At 39.9% G+C, this 21,531-nt stretch overlaps 1 protein-coding gene across 46 annotated transcripts in view; it reads left to right on the top strand.

Moving 5' to 3' along the window:
- Positions 1-21,531, top strand: part of ULK4 (unc-51 like kinase 4) — a 507,208-nt gene that overhangs the window by 351,729 nt on the left and 133,948 nt on the right. For 44 of the 46 annotated variants that reach the window (XR_015150977.1, XM_086366093.1, XM_086366087.1 and 41 more), the window contains one exon: positions 2,381-2,479. Coding sequence is in view for 45 of the 46 variants with exons in the window: in XM_086366093.1 (XP_086222219.1) it covers positions 2,381-2,479 (99 nt within the window). In the remaining variant the exon portion in view is untranslated. Of the gene's footprint in view, positions 1-2,380; positions 2,480-7,120; positions 9,688-17,147; positions 17,291-21,531 lie in introns of those variants that run through there. The other 2 variants (XM_086366090.1, XM_086366060.1) reach the window with 2 other exon arrangements.

The following is a 21,531-nucleotide window of genomic DNA, read 5'->3' as shown; positions in this document are numbered from 1 at the left end:
GCCCTTGTGGCTCAGCAGGTGAAGAATCCGCCTGCAGTGCAGGAGACCTGGGTTCGATCCCTGGGTTGGGAAGATCCCCTGGAGAAGGGAAAGGCTACCACTGCAGTATTCTGGCCTGGAGAATTCCATGGACTGTGGAGAATTCTATAGTCCATGGCGTCACAAAGAGTCGGACATGACTGAGTGACTTAGACTTCTGGGGACTTCCCTGGGAGTCCAATGGCTAAGTGCCATTGCACTCCCAGTGAAAAGGGCCTGGACTCGATCCCTGGTCAGGGAAGTAGATCCCACATGCCGCAACCAAGCGTCCACATGCTGCAACTAAAGGTCCCACATGCCACAACTAAGACCCAGCATAGCCAAATATATAAATAAATGTTAAAAATAGATCCCTCTGTAACATGCACACAGAAGGCATCTGCGAATCGAAAGGCTGACCGAGAATGTGTGCTGTTGGGGAGCTAGAGAAACCCTGAGAGAGGCTAGCTGGGCCTCGGGTTTGTTGCTCAGCTCCCCGCATGTGATGCACTTAGCACACAAAGCTTCTGCTGTGAACCTGTACCTTGGGGGGAGAGTTGAATTTCTGATGTGCACCTCCCTCTGTGTAGAGCTGTAGCAATCCCTTTCTGGAACCCTCGGCATCTCTGCAGGGAGTTGGTACCCAAATACTGGCAGGCAGGGTTGGGATGTTTCTTGGTGACAATAAGAAATGACTGTAGATTGTGGAGGGTCTGGAGGGCCACTGGCCATTCGGGTGGAAAGAGTCCCACAGTGTGTGCTTGTGTTTGTGGACGTGTCTCCTTGCTTACATGTGTTTGGAAAGGAAGCAATGGCACGGTGCCCTTCGCTGTCTAGGTGCTGGCTCGCAGGACTACCTTATCTTTTCCAAGAGGCAGTCATCTTCTCTAAAGGCTAATGTGCTAATGTGAAAAGGTCAGTATTCTGCCTTACATCATGCTTCAGAAGGCAAGATCAACAGCCGAGCCTCACAAAGGTTCAGACCTAGGGTAGTGCTACAAATCTGTTTTCTGGGAGAAAGTCCCACCTTTCTGGTAGAGGCCAGGGGTTGAGATAGAGCTAGGGGAGAGGTGGGACGAAACTCCGAGCTACTGATTACTGTCATCCCCCTTGGCTGTAGAGCAGTGCAAGCTGTTAAAAGGCAGATGTCTGATTTTCCATAATGTCCTTTTGAACCAAGGAAAGCAGGCAACCCAGATTCCATCCATAGGCCTGGAGGCAGAAGGAGCCTTGACATTTATGAGAGGGGCCCTAGGGTCCAGAGTAAGGACCTGAGGTGGGGCAGCCTACTCAAAGGCTCTGGCAAAGGTCCTTACCTAGTAGTTTTGTTCTGAGTGAAATTAAAAACAGAGCGTATACGCAAATGAAATGTGTATATACTATAGCAAACACAATAATCAGTGACTTCTCTCAGTTTAAAATTACTCATCTCTCATAGAAATCTCCTCTAGAATGAGACAGTTTATAAAAAGCTCCTGGAAAAAGACATCCTTAAAGCCACTCCTTTCTCAATTCTTGTTTCATTGCATTCTTCCTAGGCACTGTAGACCCGTATCTGAGCCTCTTCATGCAGTAGTCCAAAGTCTTGTTGATGTTGTTAATCACTCAGTTGTGTCCAACTCTGCAATCCCATGGACTGTAGCCCACCAGGTTCCTCTGTCTATGGGATTTCCCAGGCCAGAATGTTGGAGTGGGTTGCCATTTCCTTCTGCAGGGGATCTTCCCGGCCCAGGGATCAAACCAGTGGCTCCTGCCACATCTCCTGCATTGCAGGTGGATTCTTTCCTACTGAGTCACCAGGGAAGCCCCAGTCCAAAGCCTATTCATTCGATAAATATTTTAGATGTTATTCAAGCAGATGTATGCATATAGAGATGGAGAACACAGTAGAATGGATTTGGTTTGCATCATAAAAGGTGCATAGAAGTGCCCAGAAGAAGCGAGCTTGGGTTATCTGGAGTCATTTAGCCTGGATTCATACTCCAGCTAAGTCATTCATTATCTGTGGGACTTCAGACATACTACTCAACCTCTCTGAACTTCAGTTTTCTCCCCTGAAAAATGGGGATAACCTCACCATGTCTCAGGATGGTTCAGAAGAAAAAGTGCTTGCCCCCCAGGGTCTGTCAACATCAACATCATCCTGCCAGTGGCCGCCCTTGCTGTTGGTTTATCACCCACACCCCTCTGTGGCCTGAGCTGGTGGCAGCATGTGCTCTCTCTGCCACGTGGTGACCGCGCGAAACTTCTCCTGGGGGCCTGCGGTTAGAGGCCTCCCCGGCCGCCATCAGGTGTTGCACTGGTCTCCCGTAGCCAAGCTGACTAATCTCCAAGACCCTTCCCCTCTCCTCTACCTGTTCAGGCACAGAAATCCGGCTCAGGAGGGAGCACTCAGGCCGCGGAAGACCTGCTGCTACTCGGCAAGCCTCTCATAGACCTCGTCAGCCTGCTCATCCCGCTGGTAAGAGCTCACGCACCTGCTCGTGCGTCTCTTGGGCCGTTGCTGAGGGTGATGTGATGTTAGTCTCATGATGTCTTGAGTTTCTCTGATATTTTGATTCCTTTCAAAACTGGAACCAAAAGAAATGTCAGAACAATGTTTAGCCTAGAAATACTAAATTTCTGCTTTAACTCTCAGTGACTTATGATCCGTTTAAGTGGATATCTAAGTAAGACTGAGTCTCAAATTCTTCTTCATGGGTATGAGGTTAAAAAAAAAATCAATGAATTCCAAGAAGGAAGAAGAAATCCATTGTGGGGATCAGTTCTCTTTCAGAAAGATATATTAGAGTTACTTGGCATGCAGGATTCCCCTAAAATGCAGAAGCACAGGCAGACTGCTGTCTCCATAGAAATAGAAGGAAATAAGTGAAATTACACAGGAGACTGCACAAGACTACAAAGTATGTGAAGAGAACCTAATGGAGACTTGGAGTTTGGAGCAAATGAATCTCATTATCTGTTTGACTTGCATTTCCCTGATAATTAGCAATGTTGAGCATCTTTTCTTGTGCCTGTCGGCCATCTGTATGTCTTTGGAGAAATGTGTATTTAGGTCTTCTGCCCATTTTTTGCTTGGGTTGTTTTTTTGTTATTGAGTTGTGTGAGCTCTTTATATATTTTGGAAATACAAATGGGGCTCCAGTGAACAGAGGGAAGGCTAACCCAAATCATGCTCTCTTTATGGACGTATAAAAGATTCAGAACATCCTCGTTAAATATAACTGATGCAATATGTGATCTGTAGGATAATACTTATATCAATAGCATATAAGATTTAAACAATAAAAATAGTTCAAAGCAGATGAAGAATCTATTTCAGGTAAACTTCTAGGATTCTCTTTTTCACATATGTCTCTTATGGATGGATCTTGGTGTTTGCCACATTCTGAGATTTGCTTTAACAGTTGAATTTATTCCAACTAGATTTATTCTTAAGCTTATCTTTAGTCTTAATTTTATTGTCTTATTATGTATTTTCTTTCTAAATGTTTTCCTAAATTAGATGTAGGGTTTAATGCAAAGCAAAGGAAGCTTTATCAAGACAAAGAGAAGCACTCTACAATGGTAAAGAATAAAATGCACAGGAAGATATAATTATGAACTTTTTGTGTCAAATACAGAGCATAGAACTCTAAAAAGGGAGAAGAACCAGAACATACAGGGAAAAATATTTTTAAAACACAGTAGTGAGAGACTAACCTATCTCTTGGAGAAGGCAATGGCAACCCACTCCAGTACTCTTGCCTGGAAAATCCCATAGATGGAGGAGCCTGGTAGGCTGCAGTCCGTGGGGTCGTGAAGAGGCGGACACGAGTGGGCGACTTCGCTTTCACTTTTCACTTTCATGCATTGGAGGAGGAAATGACAACCCACTCCAGTGTTCTTGCCTGGAGAATCCCAGGGACAGGGGAGCCTGGTGGGCTGCTGCCTATGGGGTCCTGCAGAGTCAGACACGACTGAAGTGACTTAGCAGCAGCAGCAACCTATCTCTCTCATTGCTTGATGAATCAAGTAGATAAAAATGATAATGTAGATCAGGGGTTGACAGATGAGGCAATGTGGGCTAACTCCACCCTCTTTTTGTAAGTCAAGTTCTATTGAATACAGCCACACAAACAGTTCATTTACGCATTGTCTGCAGCTGCTTTTGCATCTCAATGGTAGAGTTGAGGAGTTACAACCTGGACTCTGTAGCTCATAAGCCTGTGATGTTTACTGTCTGACTCTTTACAGAAAAAGTTAATTGACCCCTCACTCTTGCCTGGAAAATCCCATGGACGGAGGAGCCTGGTGGCTGCAGTCCATGGGGTCGCTAAGAGTCGGATACGACTGAGCGTCTTCACTTTCACTTTTCACTTTCCTGCATTGGAGAAGGAAATGGCAACCCACTCCAGTGTTCTTGCCTAGAGAATCCCAGGGACGGGGGAGCCTGGTGGGCTGCCGTCTCTGGGGTCGCACAGAGTCGGACAGGACTGAAGCGACTAAGCAGCAGCAGCATAGAGGATATGAAAACTTTAATAAGATTAATAGAAACATATCTGTCTCTCTACCCTGAAAATTGAGACTGTACCTCCTTTTCGAATTTCTGGAAACACCTTACCATGCATTAGGTTAAAAGAATATCAGTAAATATCAGAAGAATATCAATAAGGAGGAATTGTATAGACAACATATTTTAACCATAATACAGTTACACTAGAAGGAAAAATGAAAGCAATTAAAAATACACTGTTAACAAATATTCTCAATGAGCACAAAGATCTTATGATTGTATCTCTCTGGATCCCACCAAAAGACAAAAAACACATAGTGATTTAAACAGGAGAATTTCAATATAAAGACTTATTAAACAGTAATTGAGAGTAAATGTTAAGTTTTACAAAGAACCCTATAAGTTATTCAAAAGCTGAGAGAGAATAACCAAGGAAGGACAGACTTGAAGGGTCAAGAAGCAACAATTAGAACTGGACATGGAACAATAGACTGGTTCCAAATTGGGAAAGGAGTACTTCAAGGCTATATATTGTCACCCTGCTTATTTAACTGATGTGCAGAGTACATCATGCAAAATGCCAGGCTGGATGAAGCACAAGCTGGAATCAAGATTGCCAGGAGAAATATCAATAGCCTCAGATATGCAGATGACACCACCCTTATGGCAGAAAGCGAAGAAGAACTAAAGAGCCTCTTCATGAACGTTAAAGACAAGAGTGAAAAATTTGGCTTTAAACTCAACATTCAGAAAACTAAGATCATGGCATCCGGTCCCATCATTTCATGGCAAATAGCTGGGAAAACAATGGAAACAGTGGCAGACTTTATATTTTTGGGCTCCAAAATCACTGCAGATGGTGACTGCAGCTATGTAATTAAAATACGCTTGCTCCTTAGACAGTATACTAAAAAGTAATATAAAAGTAAAAAAAAAAAAGTAATCCCAACAAAGGTCTGTCTGGTCGCTTCCATGTCCTGGCTATTGTAAATAGTGCTGCAATGACCATTGGGGTACATGTGTCTTTTTCAGTTATGGTTTTCTTAGGGCATATGCCTAGTAGTGGGATTGCTGGGTTATATGGTAGTTTTATTCCTACTTTTTGAGAGATCTCCATACTGCTCAATATCAGAAAAACAAACAACTATATCAAAAAATGGACAAAGACCTAAACAGACATTTCTTCAAAGAAGATATACCAGATGGCCAACAAACACATGCAAATATACTCAACATCTCTCATTATTAGAGAACTGCAAGTCAAAACTATAATCAGGTATCACCTCATACCAGTCTGAATGGCCATTATCTGAAAATCTATAAACAATAAATGCTGGAGAGGATGAAGAGGAAAGGGAACCCTCTTGTACTGTTGGTGGGAATGTAAATTGATACCATCCCTTCTTGCTGCAGTGTGTCCTCTGAGATATTTTCACCAGCCTTTGGAACTCTGAACTCTTATTACTAGTAACTTAATCACACTTAGGTTCTAGTACGTTGGCCAAACATTTACCCAAGGTATGTGAACTCTGTTGTATACATACATATTTATCACTGAAGTCATTAGCTTGAAAAATAGCCTGCAGCAAACATTCAATTTATCTTCTCTGGTAAAGATAATACACATTTATATCTATGTATAAAGTAAAGAAAAACAGACATAAAGCTATTGAGGGCCTCAACCGGAGCACGTACAGACCAAAGATAAATTTTACAATGGTTGTTAAAAAATGTAATAAGTTACAGAATGAGGTGTTGGAATTGCTTTCCCACAGGGAAAAATAAGCAGACTTTTAGTTTTCACTGGACTTGGGTAATTGTAGAGGTATTTTGCCTAAAGGAAGGAGAATGAACTTGTTAGCTTTTGAGGTTCTTTTCAGATAGGGTCCTGTGAACGTAAGCATACTTATCCTTCAGGGAATATGAAACCTGTCAAACCATACTTATACTGTACCCTATGGAATCATAATGAACTATGAGAATAAGACAGTGATTTTAAGTCTGGTTAGAGAATATGATGATTCTAGACTCTCTTCCCAGAAAAATGCATAGGCTTACCTATATTCTAAGTTTTCTACATAATGCATAATTTCAAGGGGATCTTTGAACCCTCAGTTGGTAACTATAGTATAAGATATGGCCAATCAGAGACGTAACAATTTGACTGTATCTCCTGAAGAAAAGATAAATCAAAGTAATTGCTTGACCTGAAATTTTTTTTTTTTAAATAGAAAGCCAGGCTGTACTTCCAGGATGAATTTTGTAAATAGGTAATTAATTGCTATTTAAGAATATATGCTACAGATTCCTTTTCCCTATATTAACATAGGTATTTTCAAATTTATAAGAGATAACTGGTCTTAAATTTTTCTTTATTATATGCCAAAGTTGCCAGTCTTTAGCCTGGCTTATACTTTTCATATTAGCTATGCCTTTCTCATCCGCTGCAACACTGACTCTGCCGCTTGGGTAGGATTGCAGTCCTCATCTAATATCTCCACTATTGAGCTCCTAAAATATTTGCTGGATTTTTTTTTTTTTAGTGACATGTCTGGCAGTTCTTTTTGTAAACTTGTAGCCTCCTGACAAAAAATTTTTTAATTACAGAGATCCAGCATATACTCTGCAGTTGATAATATACAAGATGCTCAACATCCCTTCATAAGCATCCTGCATAAGATCAAGGAGCGGCCATTGCATACACAAACACGCCAGCTTATCACACAGTGTTGTTGTTGCTGTGCAGTTGCTGAGTCGTACCCAACTCTTTGCGACCCTGTGGACTGCAGCGTGCCAGGCTTTCCTGTCCTTCACTATCTCCTGGGATTTGCTCAAACTCATGTCCGTTGAATCAGTGATGCCATCCAACCATCTCATCCTCTGTCATCCTCTTTCCTTGCCCTCAGTCTTTCCCAGATCGGAGTCTTTTCCTATGAGATGGCCAAAGCATTGGAGCTTCAGCTTCAACATCAGCCCTTCCAATGAATATTTAGGGTTGATTTCCTTTAGGATTGATTAGTTTGATCTCCTTGCTGTCCAGGGGACTTTCAGGAGTCTTCTCCAATACCACAATTCGAAAGCATCAGTTCTTTGGCACTGAGTTTTCTTTATAGTCCAACTCTCACATCCATACATGATTACTGGAAAAATCATAGCTTTGACTAGAAAGACCTTTGTCTGCAAAGTGATGTCTCTGCTTCTTAGTATGCAGAGGTTTGTCATAGCTTTTCTTCCAAAGAGCAAGTATCTTTTAATTTCATGGCTACAGTCATCGTCTGCAATGATTTTGGAGCCCAAGAAAATAAAATCTGTCACTGTCCCCACTTTTTCCTTATCTTTCATTAAGTGATGGGACTGCATGCCATGATACAATTTTTTGAATGTTGAGTCAGTGCAATGTGGAAAATTTTGTGCTATACTTCTAAGTTCCATGGGGCCTGTGGAGGGAATAACTAACTACATTATTTGGGGCAAGGAAGAAGGGCAAAATTTACCCTCTTAATCATTTTTAGTGCATAGTTCACTGGTATTAAATACGTTCATAATGTTGTTCAGTCATCACCACCTCTGTAATTCTTCTCATCTTTTAAACTTAAATTCTACCTACTAAAGAGTAACTGTCCAATCCCCACTCCTCACAGCCCTTATCAACCACCGTTCTATTTTCCGTCTCTGTGATTTTGACTGTTCTAATCACCTCATATAAGTAGAGTCATATAACATTTGTCAGTTTGTGAATGGCTTATTTCTTTTGTCATAATACCCTCGAAGTTCATCTGTATTAGCATACGTCAGAATTTCCTCCCTTTTTAAGGCTGAATAATATTCTGTTGTATGTCTAGGCCAAATTTTGCTTATTCATTCATCTGTTGCTGGACACATGTGGGTGGCTTTCCAGTTTTAGCTATTGTGAATAACGCTACTGCGAACATGGATGTACAAATATTTTTTGGAGACTCTGCACCAACTTTTTTGACTATAGCCAGAAATGAAATTATTAGATCCTATGGTTATTCTAATCAAGTTATTTGCCCAGTTTTTAATTATGTTGTTTGTTTTTTGTTGTTGAGTATTAGAAACTCCCTGTATATTCTGAATGTTAATCCATTATCAAATATGTTATGAAAATATTTTATGACATTCTGTGGGTTGCTTTTTTACTCTGCTGATAATGTCTTTTGATGGAGAGTTTTAAAAACTTGTCATAAATTTTTATGATTTGCCTAATTTCTCATTTGTTGCCTGTACATTTTGTGTCATATCCAAGAAATCATTGCCAAATCTGGTATCATGGTTTTTTCCCTATGTTTCTTCCCAGAATTTTACAGTTTTAGGTCTTACATTTAGGTGTTTCATTAACTTTGAGTTTATTTTTGTGTGTGGTGTTAGATAAGGGTCCAACTTCATTCTTTTTGAATGTGCATATCCAGTTTTCTCAGAACTATTTGTTGAAAAGATTGTTTTTTCCCATTAAATGGTCTTCATACCCTTGTTAAAAATTATTTAACTACGTATGTGGGGGTTTATTTCTGGAATCTCTCTTTTGTTGGTCTGTATGTCAGTCTTCATGCTGTTACCACATGTGTTTGATCATTGTAGAGTAAATTTCAAAATCTACAAGTCCAGCTATGTTCTCCATTTTCAAGATTGTTTTGGCTATTTTGGGTCATTTGAAGTTACATATGGATTTTTGGATGGGGTTTTCTATTTCTGCAAAAAACTTTGTTGGGATTTTGAGAAGGATTGCATTGAATCTGTAGATTGCTTTGGGTAATATTGCTGTGTATTATTTTGATTGATTTTCATATACCGACCTATCCTTTTTTTCCAGGAGTAAAGCCCATTTGTTCATGGCATTTGATACTTTTAATATGCTGATAAGCTTGGTTTTCCAGAATTTTGTTGAAGAGTTTTGCATCAGGGGTCATTAGGGTTATTCATCTGTAGTTCTGTTTTTTATAATGTCTTTTTCTGGATTTAGAATCAGGATAATGTTGGACTCATGGAATATGTTAGATGTTCCCTTCTCTTCAAATTTTGGGGAAAGTTTGAGAAGAATTAGTATTAGTTCTTTTTAAAATGTTTGACATAATTCATTAGTGAAACTCTGAAGTGTTTGGGACACTAAGATCCTGCAGGCTGCAAGGTGTGGCCAAAAATATAAATAAATAAAAGGAAAAATAGACTTTTTAAAAATCACATTATCTCAGTTGGCATCTGGCATGGGCAGCTGAATTGGTGTTTGAGGTGTAGCTGAGGACCCTGGTGGCTCAGGCAGTAATGAATCTGCCTGCAATGTGGGCAAGCCGGGTTCAATCCCTGAGTCAGGAAGATCCCCTGGAGGAGAGAATGGCAACCTACTCCATTATTCTTGCCTGGAAAATCCCATGGACAGAGGAGCCTGGTGGGCTACATTTCATGGGTCGCAGAGTCAGACATGATTGAGCAACTAACACTTTGACTTTGTGTGGCCAAGGATCCGGCCTTGTTTGTATGCCTTCACTTCCTCCTGTAGTGTCTCAGCTCTGTTGTGGTCTGCAGAGACTTAATACTGATTCAGTCTCCTTGTTTGTTACAGTTCTGTTCAATTTTCTGCTTCTTCATGATTCAGTCTTGGAAGATTTTGTGTTTCTGGGAATTTTTTCAGGAGAATTGTTTTTGTAGAAATTGTTTAATTTGTTCTAAAATGTTCATGGAATACAAAGAATCTTAGTATAGCCAAGGCAACTATGGAAGAAAATTAAGTTGAAGGGTTTAACACTACCTCAAGTCAAGATGTACGTGAACTTATTATAATCAAAATGGCGATGCATTGGTGGAAAGGTACTTTTGAGGTTTGTGGATATGTTTCTTATCTTGATTGCTATATGTTATAAATATGTACAGTTTTTTGGCCTGCTAATTATGCTTGAAGGAAACTTAAAAAAATAAAGTCCCTTTGAAGTTACTCTATTATTATCATTTCTTCCAGAGTGAATTCTGGTAGTCTTTGTGTTCAGTGGTCTTCATTTTAGGCTTCCTTCCTAGTCAGACTCATTAAGAGTAGAAGTTATTTGTACTGTATGAGGCTGCTGTTCCTTTTCTCTGTGCGAATGGTTTGCTGTGCTTACCTTGACTGCTCCGGGTCCCCAAATTCCCATATTATGGTGATACTGGATGTATCACAGATCTAGACACCAGGCCTGTCAAGGGTTTGGCACAGGTTCTGTTGCTGCTGTTTTCAGTAGAGCAGCTTCATTTGTTCACGGAAGCCCCAAGGCTGGCACAGCTACTTCAGCTTCCTTTGGTGGACAGGGAACGCCAGCCTCCACTTCACATTCTGGGCCTGACTTTTGTCCTAGCCCCACATGGGCTCTGGCCCCAGTTACATTGGTGCTCCTAGTTGCTGCTTCTAACAGCTTTGAACCTCGAGCTTCTGTGCGTTTGTTTCATTTGTGGTCCACAAAGATATTTCTCTGTATCTTAATTTTTTTTTCTTCTTTCAGTGGTTATGCAGTTTTTGGTGCAAAATTTGAAGTCATACACTGTTTTGACTAGAAGTCACTTGTCCACTTCCCAGCTTTATTACCAGCACGTTCAAAATGCTTGGCCACCACACGCTCTCAATAAATAACTGTGGAGTACATGGATAAGATATAACAAGTGCCGAAACCTAGTTAGGAAACAAAATTGTAGAAAGAGCTGATTTAAGTCATGCTGTATGCATGTGTATATAAAGGACACCAAAAGAAGGGTGGGGTGATTTATACCAAAGATTTAACGGGGTATTTCTCGAAAGTTTTTTTAATTAAAATTTTGGTTTAGGATGTGAGTCATAAAACAGGAAGGTTTAGTGTAGTGAAGAGGGACAAGGATCCTCCCGAGGGGGCACAGGACAGCAGACGTTCAGCCTTGGCCTCGGAAGCATTCTCCACTCAGGAGTGTCCAGAAGGTGGCCTTGGAGGGAGCTGTCACACTGCACCAGCGGGGACCAAAGGGTCTTCTTGCTCTGCCCAGAGTGTAGGCTGTGAGGCATGGAAGCTGAGCAAGGGAGCTGCTTGGTCTGGCTCTTTCCACTCTCCAGATCGCTGACATTCTCTCCATCAGATGGAGAATTGTACCTGGAGTGTAATTTTAGCTTCAGAATCTTGAGCGTTTTTCCTAACACACTGTATCATTTTTAGTAAACAGTGAGGTGTTTTTTACCCCCCTAAATTTAGGATTTGAAATCCGAGTCAGATCTGACAGGTAACTCCACCTTGAAGCAGGTATCTCTCCATCCTCTCTGCCAGCGGCCCGCTCAGTAGGAAAACTTCATAAATATTCACCAGCTCTGCAACTCCTAAGTTTCTCACAGTAGCTGCTACAACAGAATTCACTCTAATTCTGCCAGTAAAGGTCAACATACTGTTCTGTTCTGTGGAGGCGATGAGCAATTTTGTTGGATTTCCTGTGGCAATAAATTGACCCTGTACTGCTATAATAAACTGTATTTCAGTCCTCCAAAATAAGCAGCTAGGTATGTCTCAACAGAGCATAAAAGTTCATTTTGAATTTAAAAATACTGTTCTTCTGCTTTGAGACTCAGTAAGTTACATGTCTTGGCGCCTGTGTCGCATCCATGAATGGTAAGAATCGTGATTTATTTTAGGAAGAAAACAGGTGAAGATTTTTTTTTTTTTTTTGATGTACAGAAAGGTATTTTTGGGAAGGGGGGCATGATTTGCTAATCAATTAATTCTTTTTAAAGATATTGTTCCTTTTTTTATTGCAGTACAGTTGATTTACAGCATTGCATCAGTTTCAGGTGTACGGCACAGTGATTCATATATACATACACATATATTCCTTTTTCAGATTCTTTTCATCTATAGGTTGTTACAAAGTATTGAGTATAGTTCCCTGTGCTGTACAGTAGATGCTTATTGTTTGCCTATTTAGTACTATGTACATGTTAATTCCAGATTCCTAATTTATCCCTCCCCTTGCCCTCTTTTCCCTTTGCTAACTGTAACTTTACTTTCTATGTCTGTGGATCTATTTCTGGTTTGTAAATAAGGTCATTTGTATCTTTTTCTTAGATTCCACATATGAGCAACAGCATGTGATATTTGTCTTTCTCTGTCTGACTTACTTTTCACCTAATAAGATAAGCTCTGGGTCTATCCAGTTTGCTACAAATGGCAATATTTCATTCCTTTTTTAGAGTTGAGTAATAATCCATTCTTGATGCCCTTTTGAGTAGACATGTCACAGGCAGCAGCCCCTGGGCCTGCTCTCTAATTACTGTCAAAGAGCATGACTCCCTGGTCCCCCTTCCCAAGCAGGACATTTTGGGCAGACAGGCTCTAACATGTCCTTATACAATGGCCCAGCACAGCCATTTGACACAATATGCAAAGGCACCTTTTTCATCCCGTTTATTTGAAAGATTCACCAGGGAGTTGAAATGACCATTTGTCACCTGCTGCTGTTGCTGCTAAGTCGCTTCAGTCGTGTCCCACTCTGTGCGACCCCATAGACGGCAGCCCACCAGGCTCCCCCGTCCCTCGGATTCTCCGAGCAAGAACACTGGAGTGGGTGGCCATTTCCTTCTCCAATGCATGAGAGTGAAAAGTGAAAGTGAAGTCGCGCAGTCGTGTCCGACTCTTCGCGACCCCATGGACTGCAGCCTACCAGGCTCCTCCATCCATGGGATTTTCCAGGCAAGAGTACTAGAGTGGGGTATACACACTACTGTATAAAAAATAGATAGACAACAAGGATTTTACCATATAGCACAAGAAGGAAACATAATTCAGTATCTTACAACAATCTATAATGGAAAAGAATTAGAAAACATAGATATATATATGACAATTCAATATATTCAACAATTCAATATATTCAATTGAATTGTCAACACAGACAATTCAATGTGTTACCCAGTTATCAGTTTCTCTTAATTTATCACTGAGAGAAAAACAAATTGAATATTTGATAGCTAACCTCATTTTTCCTGTACTAGTAATTGTTTAAAAATCAAGTTCAAAACACTTTGAGCATTAACACTGGGAAAATATAAAGTACCAAAATGTAAAATAATAATAAAATAAAATAATATGTTTTTTATGCTGGAACCTCACATACATGATGCCAAAAAGTATGAATGAAAAATTAAAAAAAAATTATTTGATAATCTTGATTTATGGGCAGAAGGTGAAACATTGTTTCTGCTGTGCCTTTGAGGGTGTTTCTGGAAGAGATTAGCATTTGAACAGTAAATTCAGTAAAGCAGATTGTCCTTACTGATGCAAATAGGCATCACTCAACTGTTTGATGGCCTGCAAAGAACAAAAAGGCAGAGGAAGGCACATGTGCTGTGCATTTGAGCCGGGATGTTCATCTGCTGCCTTCATGCATTGGAACTCCTGGATCCTGGGTCTTCAGGCTCAGACTAGGGTTTGCACCGTTTGCTCCCCTGGTTTTCAGGGCCTTTGGATTTGGATAAGAATTATACCATCAGCTTTCCTGGGCTTCGAGCTCTTGGATGGCAAATCCATGGAACTTTTCAGCCTCTATAATTATGGGAGCCAGTCCTTCATAATAAATCTCTTTCTGCATAATTATATATCTCTTGTTGGCTCTTTTTCTGGAGAATCCTGTCTAATATACTAGTTGAAAAGGCTGTAAATTTAAAATTTTAATATGTGTTGCCACATTGCCATCCTTAAAAGGTAGACTTTTTCATTCTCACTAAAAGAAAGGCTACCCATTTCCCCACAGCCTTGCTGATACTGTTTTATGAACTTACATCATTTTGCTTTTCTTGTAGATGACATTTTGTATGTCTTTGGTGTTTTGTATTTATTTAATTCTTAATGTAATTTAACATCTTTGGTGGGTTTGTTAGCCACTGGTGTATCTTTTTCTATAAATTCCTTTAGTGTATTCTTTGCTGATTTATTTTCTGTTTAGTTTACTCTTTTCTGTTGATTTTTAAGAATTCTTTGTCTAGTAAGATGTTTATTATTTTGTCATAACAAATATACCTTTTATTTTCTTTCTGTATTTCTAATTTTTTTGGTACTTTAGCTCTAAAGGTAGTTTTCATTTAGTAGTCACTTTTATGAGTTTTTCTTTATGACTTTTGGATTTTATGTCATCTTTTAAAAGGTCTTCCCATTCCAAGAATATAAATATATTCATCTGTATTTTCTTCTGGTACTGTCATGATTGATTGCTTTCTACCTTTCGGTATTTGGTTTAGTCAGGATTATTGGAGAAGGCAGTGGCACCCCACTTCAGTACTCTTGCCTGGAAAATCCCATGGATGGAGGAGCCTGGTAGGCTGCAGTCCATGGGGTCGTGAAGAGTCGGACACAACTGGGTGACTTCATTTTCACTTTTCACTTTCATGCTTTGGAGAAGGAAATGGCAACCCACTCCAGTGTTCTTGCCTGGAGAATCCGAGGGATGGGGGAGCCTCGTGGGCTGCCATCTATGGGGTCGCACAGAGTCAGACACGACTGAAGCGACTTAGCAGCAGCAGCAGGATTATTATTTTGTTGTTAGGAGTAGGGTGGACATCTATGTGATAGTATATTTGTAAAAGATTCCAAACATCACATACTATTAAGATTTTGTTTTTTATCCTTTGGCATATAATTGTTAGGTTAGTGGGGGTAGCACCTACATATATCTTATGAAAATACATTTCTTTGAATATAGTTGGTTCTATTTGTTCTTTGCACCACAATCATTACATAATTGGAAGTAGTTTGTGTTCTAAGAGACAATAGGAAAACACGTCCTGTGAAAATAGCATCTCTTTGACCTAATTGGATATCTTCCTAATAAAACTAAAGGGGATGAAACCATAGTGATTCTTCTATAGCACAGGAAAGAAGGTGAGTAGTAGCCGCCAAGCAGGAGAGCTGTTCTGATATGACCCACCGCCCCTCCCAACCCCGCCCAGGGATTACCAGAAGAGCCTTCCTTTTACATTGTGTGATCTTCCAGAGAAACTAGCATTTTCAGTGTGGAAAGACAGCTTTTCTCCACTGATTCATCAAGTAGAAATAGTCATGATCAAGACATTTGGGGTGATGATGAAAACTCCATTTAAAGTCAAGAGGTGTTGTGGATAACATAGCTTGACGTGTGTGTGTGTGTGTGTATGTGTATGTGTGTATATGTACTTTATATCTACTTCAGTGTCATACTGGTTGCATTTTACTTTGCCAATGTTGGTGTTTAATGTCTACACCTCCTACAGTGTATGCTAGATTTTTAAACTGTGGAAACCGCTATTGCTTTGTCTTCCAAGGGGCTAATAGCCTAGTGATACTGAACTCTGTATTTATAGGTGATAGCAATGGCACCCCACCCCAGTACTCTTGCCTGGAAAAGCCCATGGATGGAGGACCCTGGTGGGCCGCAGTCCATGGGGTCGCTAAGAGTCGGACACGACTGAGCAACTTCACTTTGACTTTTCATTTTCATGCATTGGAGAAGGAAATGGCAACCCACTCCAGTGTTCTTGCCTGGAGAATCTGAGGGACGGGGGAGCCTGGTGGGCTGCCGTCTATGGGGTTGTACAGAGTCGGACACGACTGAAGTGACTTAGCAGCAGCAGCAGCAACAAAAAGGGAAATGGTTACATCTCTTAAAGGGAGAAACAAAACTATATTAGCTGGTTGATTCGACAGTCCGTGTGAGGCTGTCTGGGGTGGCACAGTGGCAAAGAATGTGCCTGCCAATGCAGGAGAAGCAGGAGATCCGGGTTAGGTCCCTGAGTCAGGAAGATCTTCTGGAGGAGGAAATGGCAACCAACTCTGGGATTCTTGCCTGGAAAAATTCTATGAACAAAGGAGCCTGATGGAGTACAGTCCATAGCGTCCCAAAAGAGTCGGACACAGCTGAACACACATGCGCATGAGGCTGTTTGGCAAGATGCCTGGTAATTCCGTGATGCAGTTGGGTCATCTCTGAACACCCATTCATTTAGTTGTGGTTGAGTTGGCTTCATCAGTTACCAGATGAAAGGCTTTGGGCAAGTTAGTAAGTCTCCATTTCCATGTCAAAAAAAGGAGGAAATTTTAACACCTCATGGGGTTTTAGGAAAGCTAAAGGAACAATGTGTGAAGAACTCTAGTCACAGCACTTGGCACATAGTAACTGCCACCATCACTGTGTTCTTCTCTCTCTCTGTTGTGTCCGTTCTGATGGTGGTCTTGTCTTTATTACTAGTAATATATTAACATGCGGTGAAAAACCCTCATGGCTACCACCTCCAAATGTAATTCCCAGGTGCCTTTAGAAATGAACTGTATTTAAAAGATGAGCAGTAAACACTCTGAGTTTGTTTTATTTTTGCCACCCTGAAAAAAAAAAAAGTTTGATTTTATACAAATTCAGAAAGCCTGTCTGCACATCATTTTTGAAGCAGAAAAATAATGTTGATATTTAGTAGTATGGATATTTAGCCGTGACTGTGATGCAGTGAAGTTAACAGTTTTGATAACGATGTTTGGCTTTTTTGTTTTGTTTAATGCCTGCAAAATTATCCTGCCTACGGCTCCCAGAGGCCCTTCCCATACAGCATGTTCTGTAATCGTATCACTGATCTAATAAACATCTATCTCTTACTGTAATAAACTCTCTTTGTGAACAGCCTCATTAATGTGCTGAAATAATGGACCCCAGGGTGCTTCCAGCAATTTCCCCGTAGCTCCAAAGTGAGCTGGCCTGACGGCCCTGTTGGTGGGAAGCATACCACTTCAGCTCCGATGAGTGAGTCTCCTGCAGTGTCACAGGTCACAGGCGTGCAAGGGGCAGAGCCTCCCAGCAAAGCTGCTTTAGGGGCAACAGAATCCTACAGCGTGATACTTCAGACCAACGGTCTCATTTTAATTCTGGATCAGTCTCTTTGAATAAATGAACCATTAGTTTGTGAAGCTGAGACTTTGCCGTGTGGAATTTATGCACATTGTCTGGATAATAAAGCCATAACTATGATTAACCAGTTTTATGCAGAGAATGTTCTTCTTCCAGTTGTAAAAATTGCCTGGTTTGGTAAGGTTTTACTGTTAGGAAGTGGTTTTTTAAATTTTATTAGCTTGGTAATTTTACTATAAAATATCCGTTCATTTATTGAAAATAAAATCCATTTTTACAGATGAATGTATTATCGCCTATGTGTTTTCCTTTGGAGTATATTCTCTACCTCAAACCTCTACTATTTCAATACGAGCTTTGCAGAAAGGGATTATTTTAGCATAAAGAGGACTCCAGGTATTTTTCAATATCCTGGATTCAGCAAACAGTCATTTTTGCAGAATTCTAAACTATAATTCTATAATACATTTTTTAAAATTCAGGTCTCTTTCGGCATTATTTGATGGTCATAATAAATTATGACTGTCTGTTGCAGAAACTATTATATGCTACCTTAGTCCTTCTTACCTTCTCCAGCCATTGTCATTTGTTATAATGAGTCTTGTATTTGCCTTTTGTGAGTTAGTGAGGGTCATTACAGAGGGTACCCAGGAAATTGCCCCTCTTTAAAATTTTAGGGATATTTATCTTTCTCTTTCTGACTTCACTTTATATAAACAGTGTCTAGGTTCATCCATGTCTGTACAAATGACCAGTTCGTTCATTTTTATGGCTGAGTAATGTGTACCACATCTTCTTTATCCATTCCTTGGTTGATGGACATTTAGGTTGCTTCCATGTCTTGACTATTATAAACAGCGCTACTATGAACACTGAGGTGCTTGTATGTTTTTTGAAGTATGGTTTCTCTCAGTATACAATCAGGATTAATGCATATATGTGAAATCTAGAAAAATGCATAGATGATCTTATTCGTAGAGCAGATATAGAGACACAGATGTAGAGAGCAGGTACGTGGATACTGAGAGGGAACGGGGCGGTGGATTGGCAGACTGGAGTTGACACATATGCACTATTGATACTATGTATAAAATAAAATCCTGAGAATATACTGTATTGCACAGGGAGCTCTGCAACAAGTGCCTTGTGTGTGTCCTAACACATCACTCTACTAACGCCCCAAATTAGATGTAATTATTTCATATTGTTAGGTTAATTATGTTCCTCTTATGGCTTGCAGTTGTAATTATCTTTTATTTCTTGTCTGGCTATTCATTGTGAAAACTAATAAACATCTTTTACTATTGTGATTATGTAACTATTATTCATTTTAATACCATTGCATCATGATCGGTCAACCAGAATATAATAGAATTCTGTAACATGAAACTACAATTTAATAGAACCTGTAATCACTTTTTAAAATTCAAATGCATATTAGAATTATCTTGTAACATTTCTGAAAAATATAAAATGCCCAGGTATTGTTTTTTGTTTCCTCCAAATCTCCAGATGTGATTTAGTTTATGTTTTCCAACTTCTCTCTGTTTTCAGTTTTTCTTTCTCAAGCCTTTATCAAGTGCAGTAAGCAGAAAAGCTTTTGTGTACATATATATAAATAATATGTATAATATATTTATTTTAGAAAACTTAGAATTTTTGCTCAGCTAAAAAATTTATGACATTTTGGTTCCACTTGTTTAACTAAGTATGACTAGAATGCTAGATTTCTAATTTGTATTCACTCAAAATTTTGATATAATTCCATTTATTCTGGCCTCTAGTATTACTACTAAAGTATAGAAGGCTTATTATTTTAGGAATTAAAAAAAAATTTCAACAAAGCTTGAAACTTCTAATCTAATTCTGAAAATACAAGAAATATGTTGTAAAACAACAACAACAACAAAATTAACATGTGATACAGTACTAACTGAAGTACAGATTTTTCTTCAAATTTCACAAAATTTTATGCTAGTGTCCATTATTTGTTTTCATACCTTATTTAAGATTCCACATTGTATTTGGTTACATTGAGCAACTTTCAGTTCAGTTCAGTCGCTCAGTCGTGTCCGACTCTTTGTGACCCCATGAATCGAAGCACACCAGGCCTCCCGGTCCATCACCAACTCCTGGAGTTCATTCAAACTCATGTCTATCGAGTCGGTCATGCCATCCAGCCATCTCATCCTCTGCCGTCCCCTTCTCCTCCTGCCCCCAATCCCTCCCAGCATCAGAGTCTTTTCCAATGAGTCAACTCTTCGCATGAGGTGGCCAAAGTACTGGAGTTTCAGCTTTAGCATCATTCCTTCCAAAGAACACCCAGGGCTGATCAGAATGGACTGGTTGGATCTCCTTGCAGTCCAGGGGGACTCTCAAGAGTCTTCTCCAACACCACAGTTCCAAAGCATCAATTCTTCAGCACTCAGCCTTCTTGACAGTCCAACTCTCGCATCCATACATGACCACTGGAAAAACCATAGCCTTGAGCAACTTTCAGTTCAGTTCAGTTCAGTCGCTCAGTCGTGTCTGACTCTTTGCGACCCCATGAATCGCAGCACACCAGGCCTCCCTGTCCATTACCAACTCCCGGAGTTCACCCAGACTCACGTCCATCGAGTTAGTGATGCCATCCAACCATCTCATCCTCTGTCGTCCCCTTCTCCTCCTGCCCCCAATCCCTCCCAGCATCAGAGTCTTTTCCAGTGAGTCAACTCTTCTCATGAGGTGGCCAAAGTACTAGAGTTTCAGCTTTAGCATCATTCCTTCCAAAGAAATCCCAGGGCTGATCTCCTTCAGAATGGACTGGTTGGCTCTCCTTGCAGTCCAAGGAACTCTCAAGAGTCTTCTTTAACACCACAGTTCAAAAGCATCAGTTCTTTGGTGCTCAGCCTTCTTCAGCATTCAACAAATTCTGATAAATTCTCTTTTCATTTTTATTCTGTTACACATTATTTTCTACTTTTCCTTGTTATGGTTTCTTAGATACTCCCATCATTTAAAAGTAGACATTTGATTTCCAAATACATGGGGTTAAGTATCTTTGATATTAATTGCTCATTTCAAAGCTTTCTTCTCTGTAGTTACCCTCTGTGTTTTTTTGGTTTTCTAACTTTATTGAGGCTTTTAATGGCTAAGTCAAGGATCTCTCTTGGTAAACGTCACATTGCACTTGAAAATATGTGGGTTATTTTCAAATATTGTTTGATATTGATTTCTACATAATTCCACTGTGATAAGAGAGCACACTGTATAATTTCAATACCTTTAGACTGTGAAATTTTTGCACCTTGTTTTATATCCCTGGTTGTATTCCAGTGTCTCCTGGTTTATAATCTATGAGAGTTTGAATAAAATTTGTATCCTCCTGGGTGTGTAAACATTGCATGCTGTGCTGTGCTTAGTTGCTCAGCTCTGTCTGACTCTTTGCAACCCCATGGACTGTAACCTGCCAGGCTCCTCTGTCTGTGGGGATTCTCCAGGCAAGAATACTGGAGTGGGTTGCCATGCCCGCCTCCAGGGGATCTTCCCAACCCAGGGATCTATGTTTACCAAGTCTCCCACAAATGTGTTATAATAATCTTTCAATAATTTAAAAAATCAAAAAGAAATATAATTTAGAAAAACAAAAATTCAGTCAAGGGTCAAGGATTGTAAAAATGCTCTAGGAGACATTCAAAGAACAAAAGTTCAAAAGGAAAAACACCAATAACGTATAATAACGCATATATATGGAATTTAGAAAGATGGTAACAATAACCCTATGTACGAGACAGCAAAAGAGACACTGATGTATAAAACAGTCTTATGGACTCTATGGGAGAGGGAGAGGGTGGGAAGATTTGGGAGAATGGCATTGAAACATGTAAAATATCATGTATGAAACGAGATGCCAGTCCAGGTTCGATGCACGATACTGGATGCTTGGGGCTAGTGCACTGGGACGACCCAGAGGGATGGTATGGGGAGGGAGGAGGGTGGAGGGTTCAGGATGGGGAACACATGTATACCTGTGGTGGATTCATTCTGATATTTGGCAAAACTAATACAATTATGTAAAGTTTAAAAATAAAATAAAATTTAAAAATTAAAAATTAAAAAAAAAGAAAACCATAATTATAGAATATAAAAATCCAATAAAAAGACAAAATAGCATATTG

Source organism: Bos grunniens, chromosome 22, assembly GCF_055505025.1.
Source record: "Bos grunniens cultivar Pamir isolate PY7600 chromosome 22, Bosgru_T2T1.0, whole genome shotgun sequence".
Lineage (NCBI taxonomy): Eukaryota > Metazoa > Chordata > Mammalia > Artiodactyla > Bovidae > Bos > Bos grunniens.
This window is presented reverse-complemented; position numbering and strand designations above follow the sequence as displayed.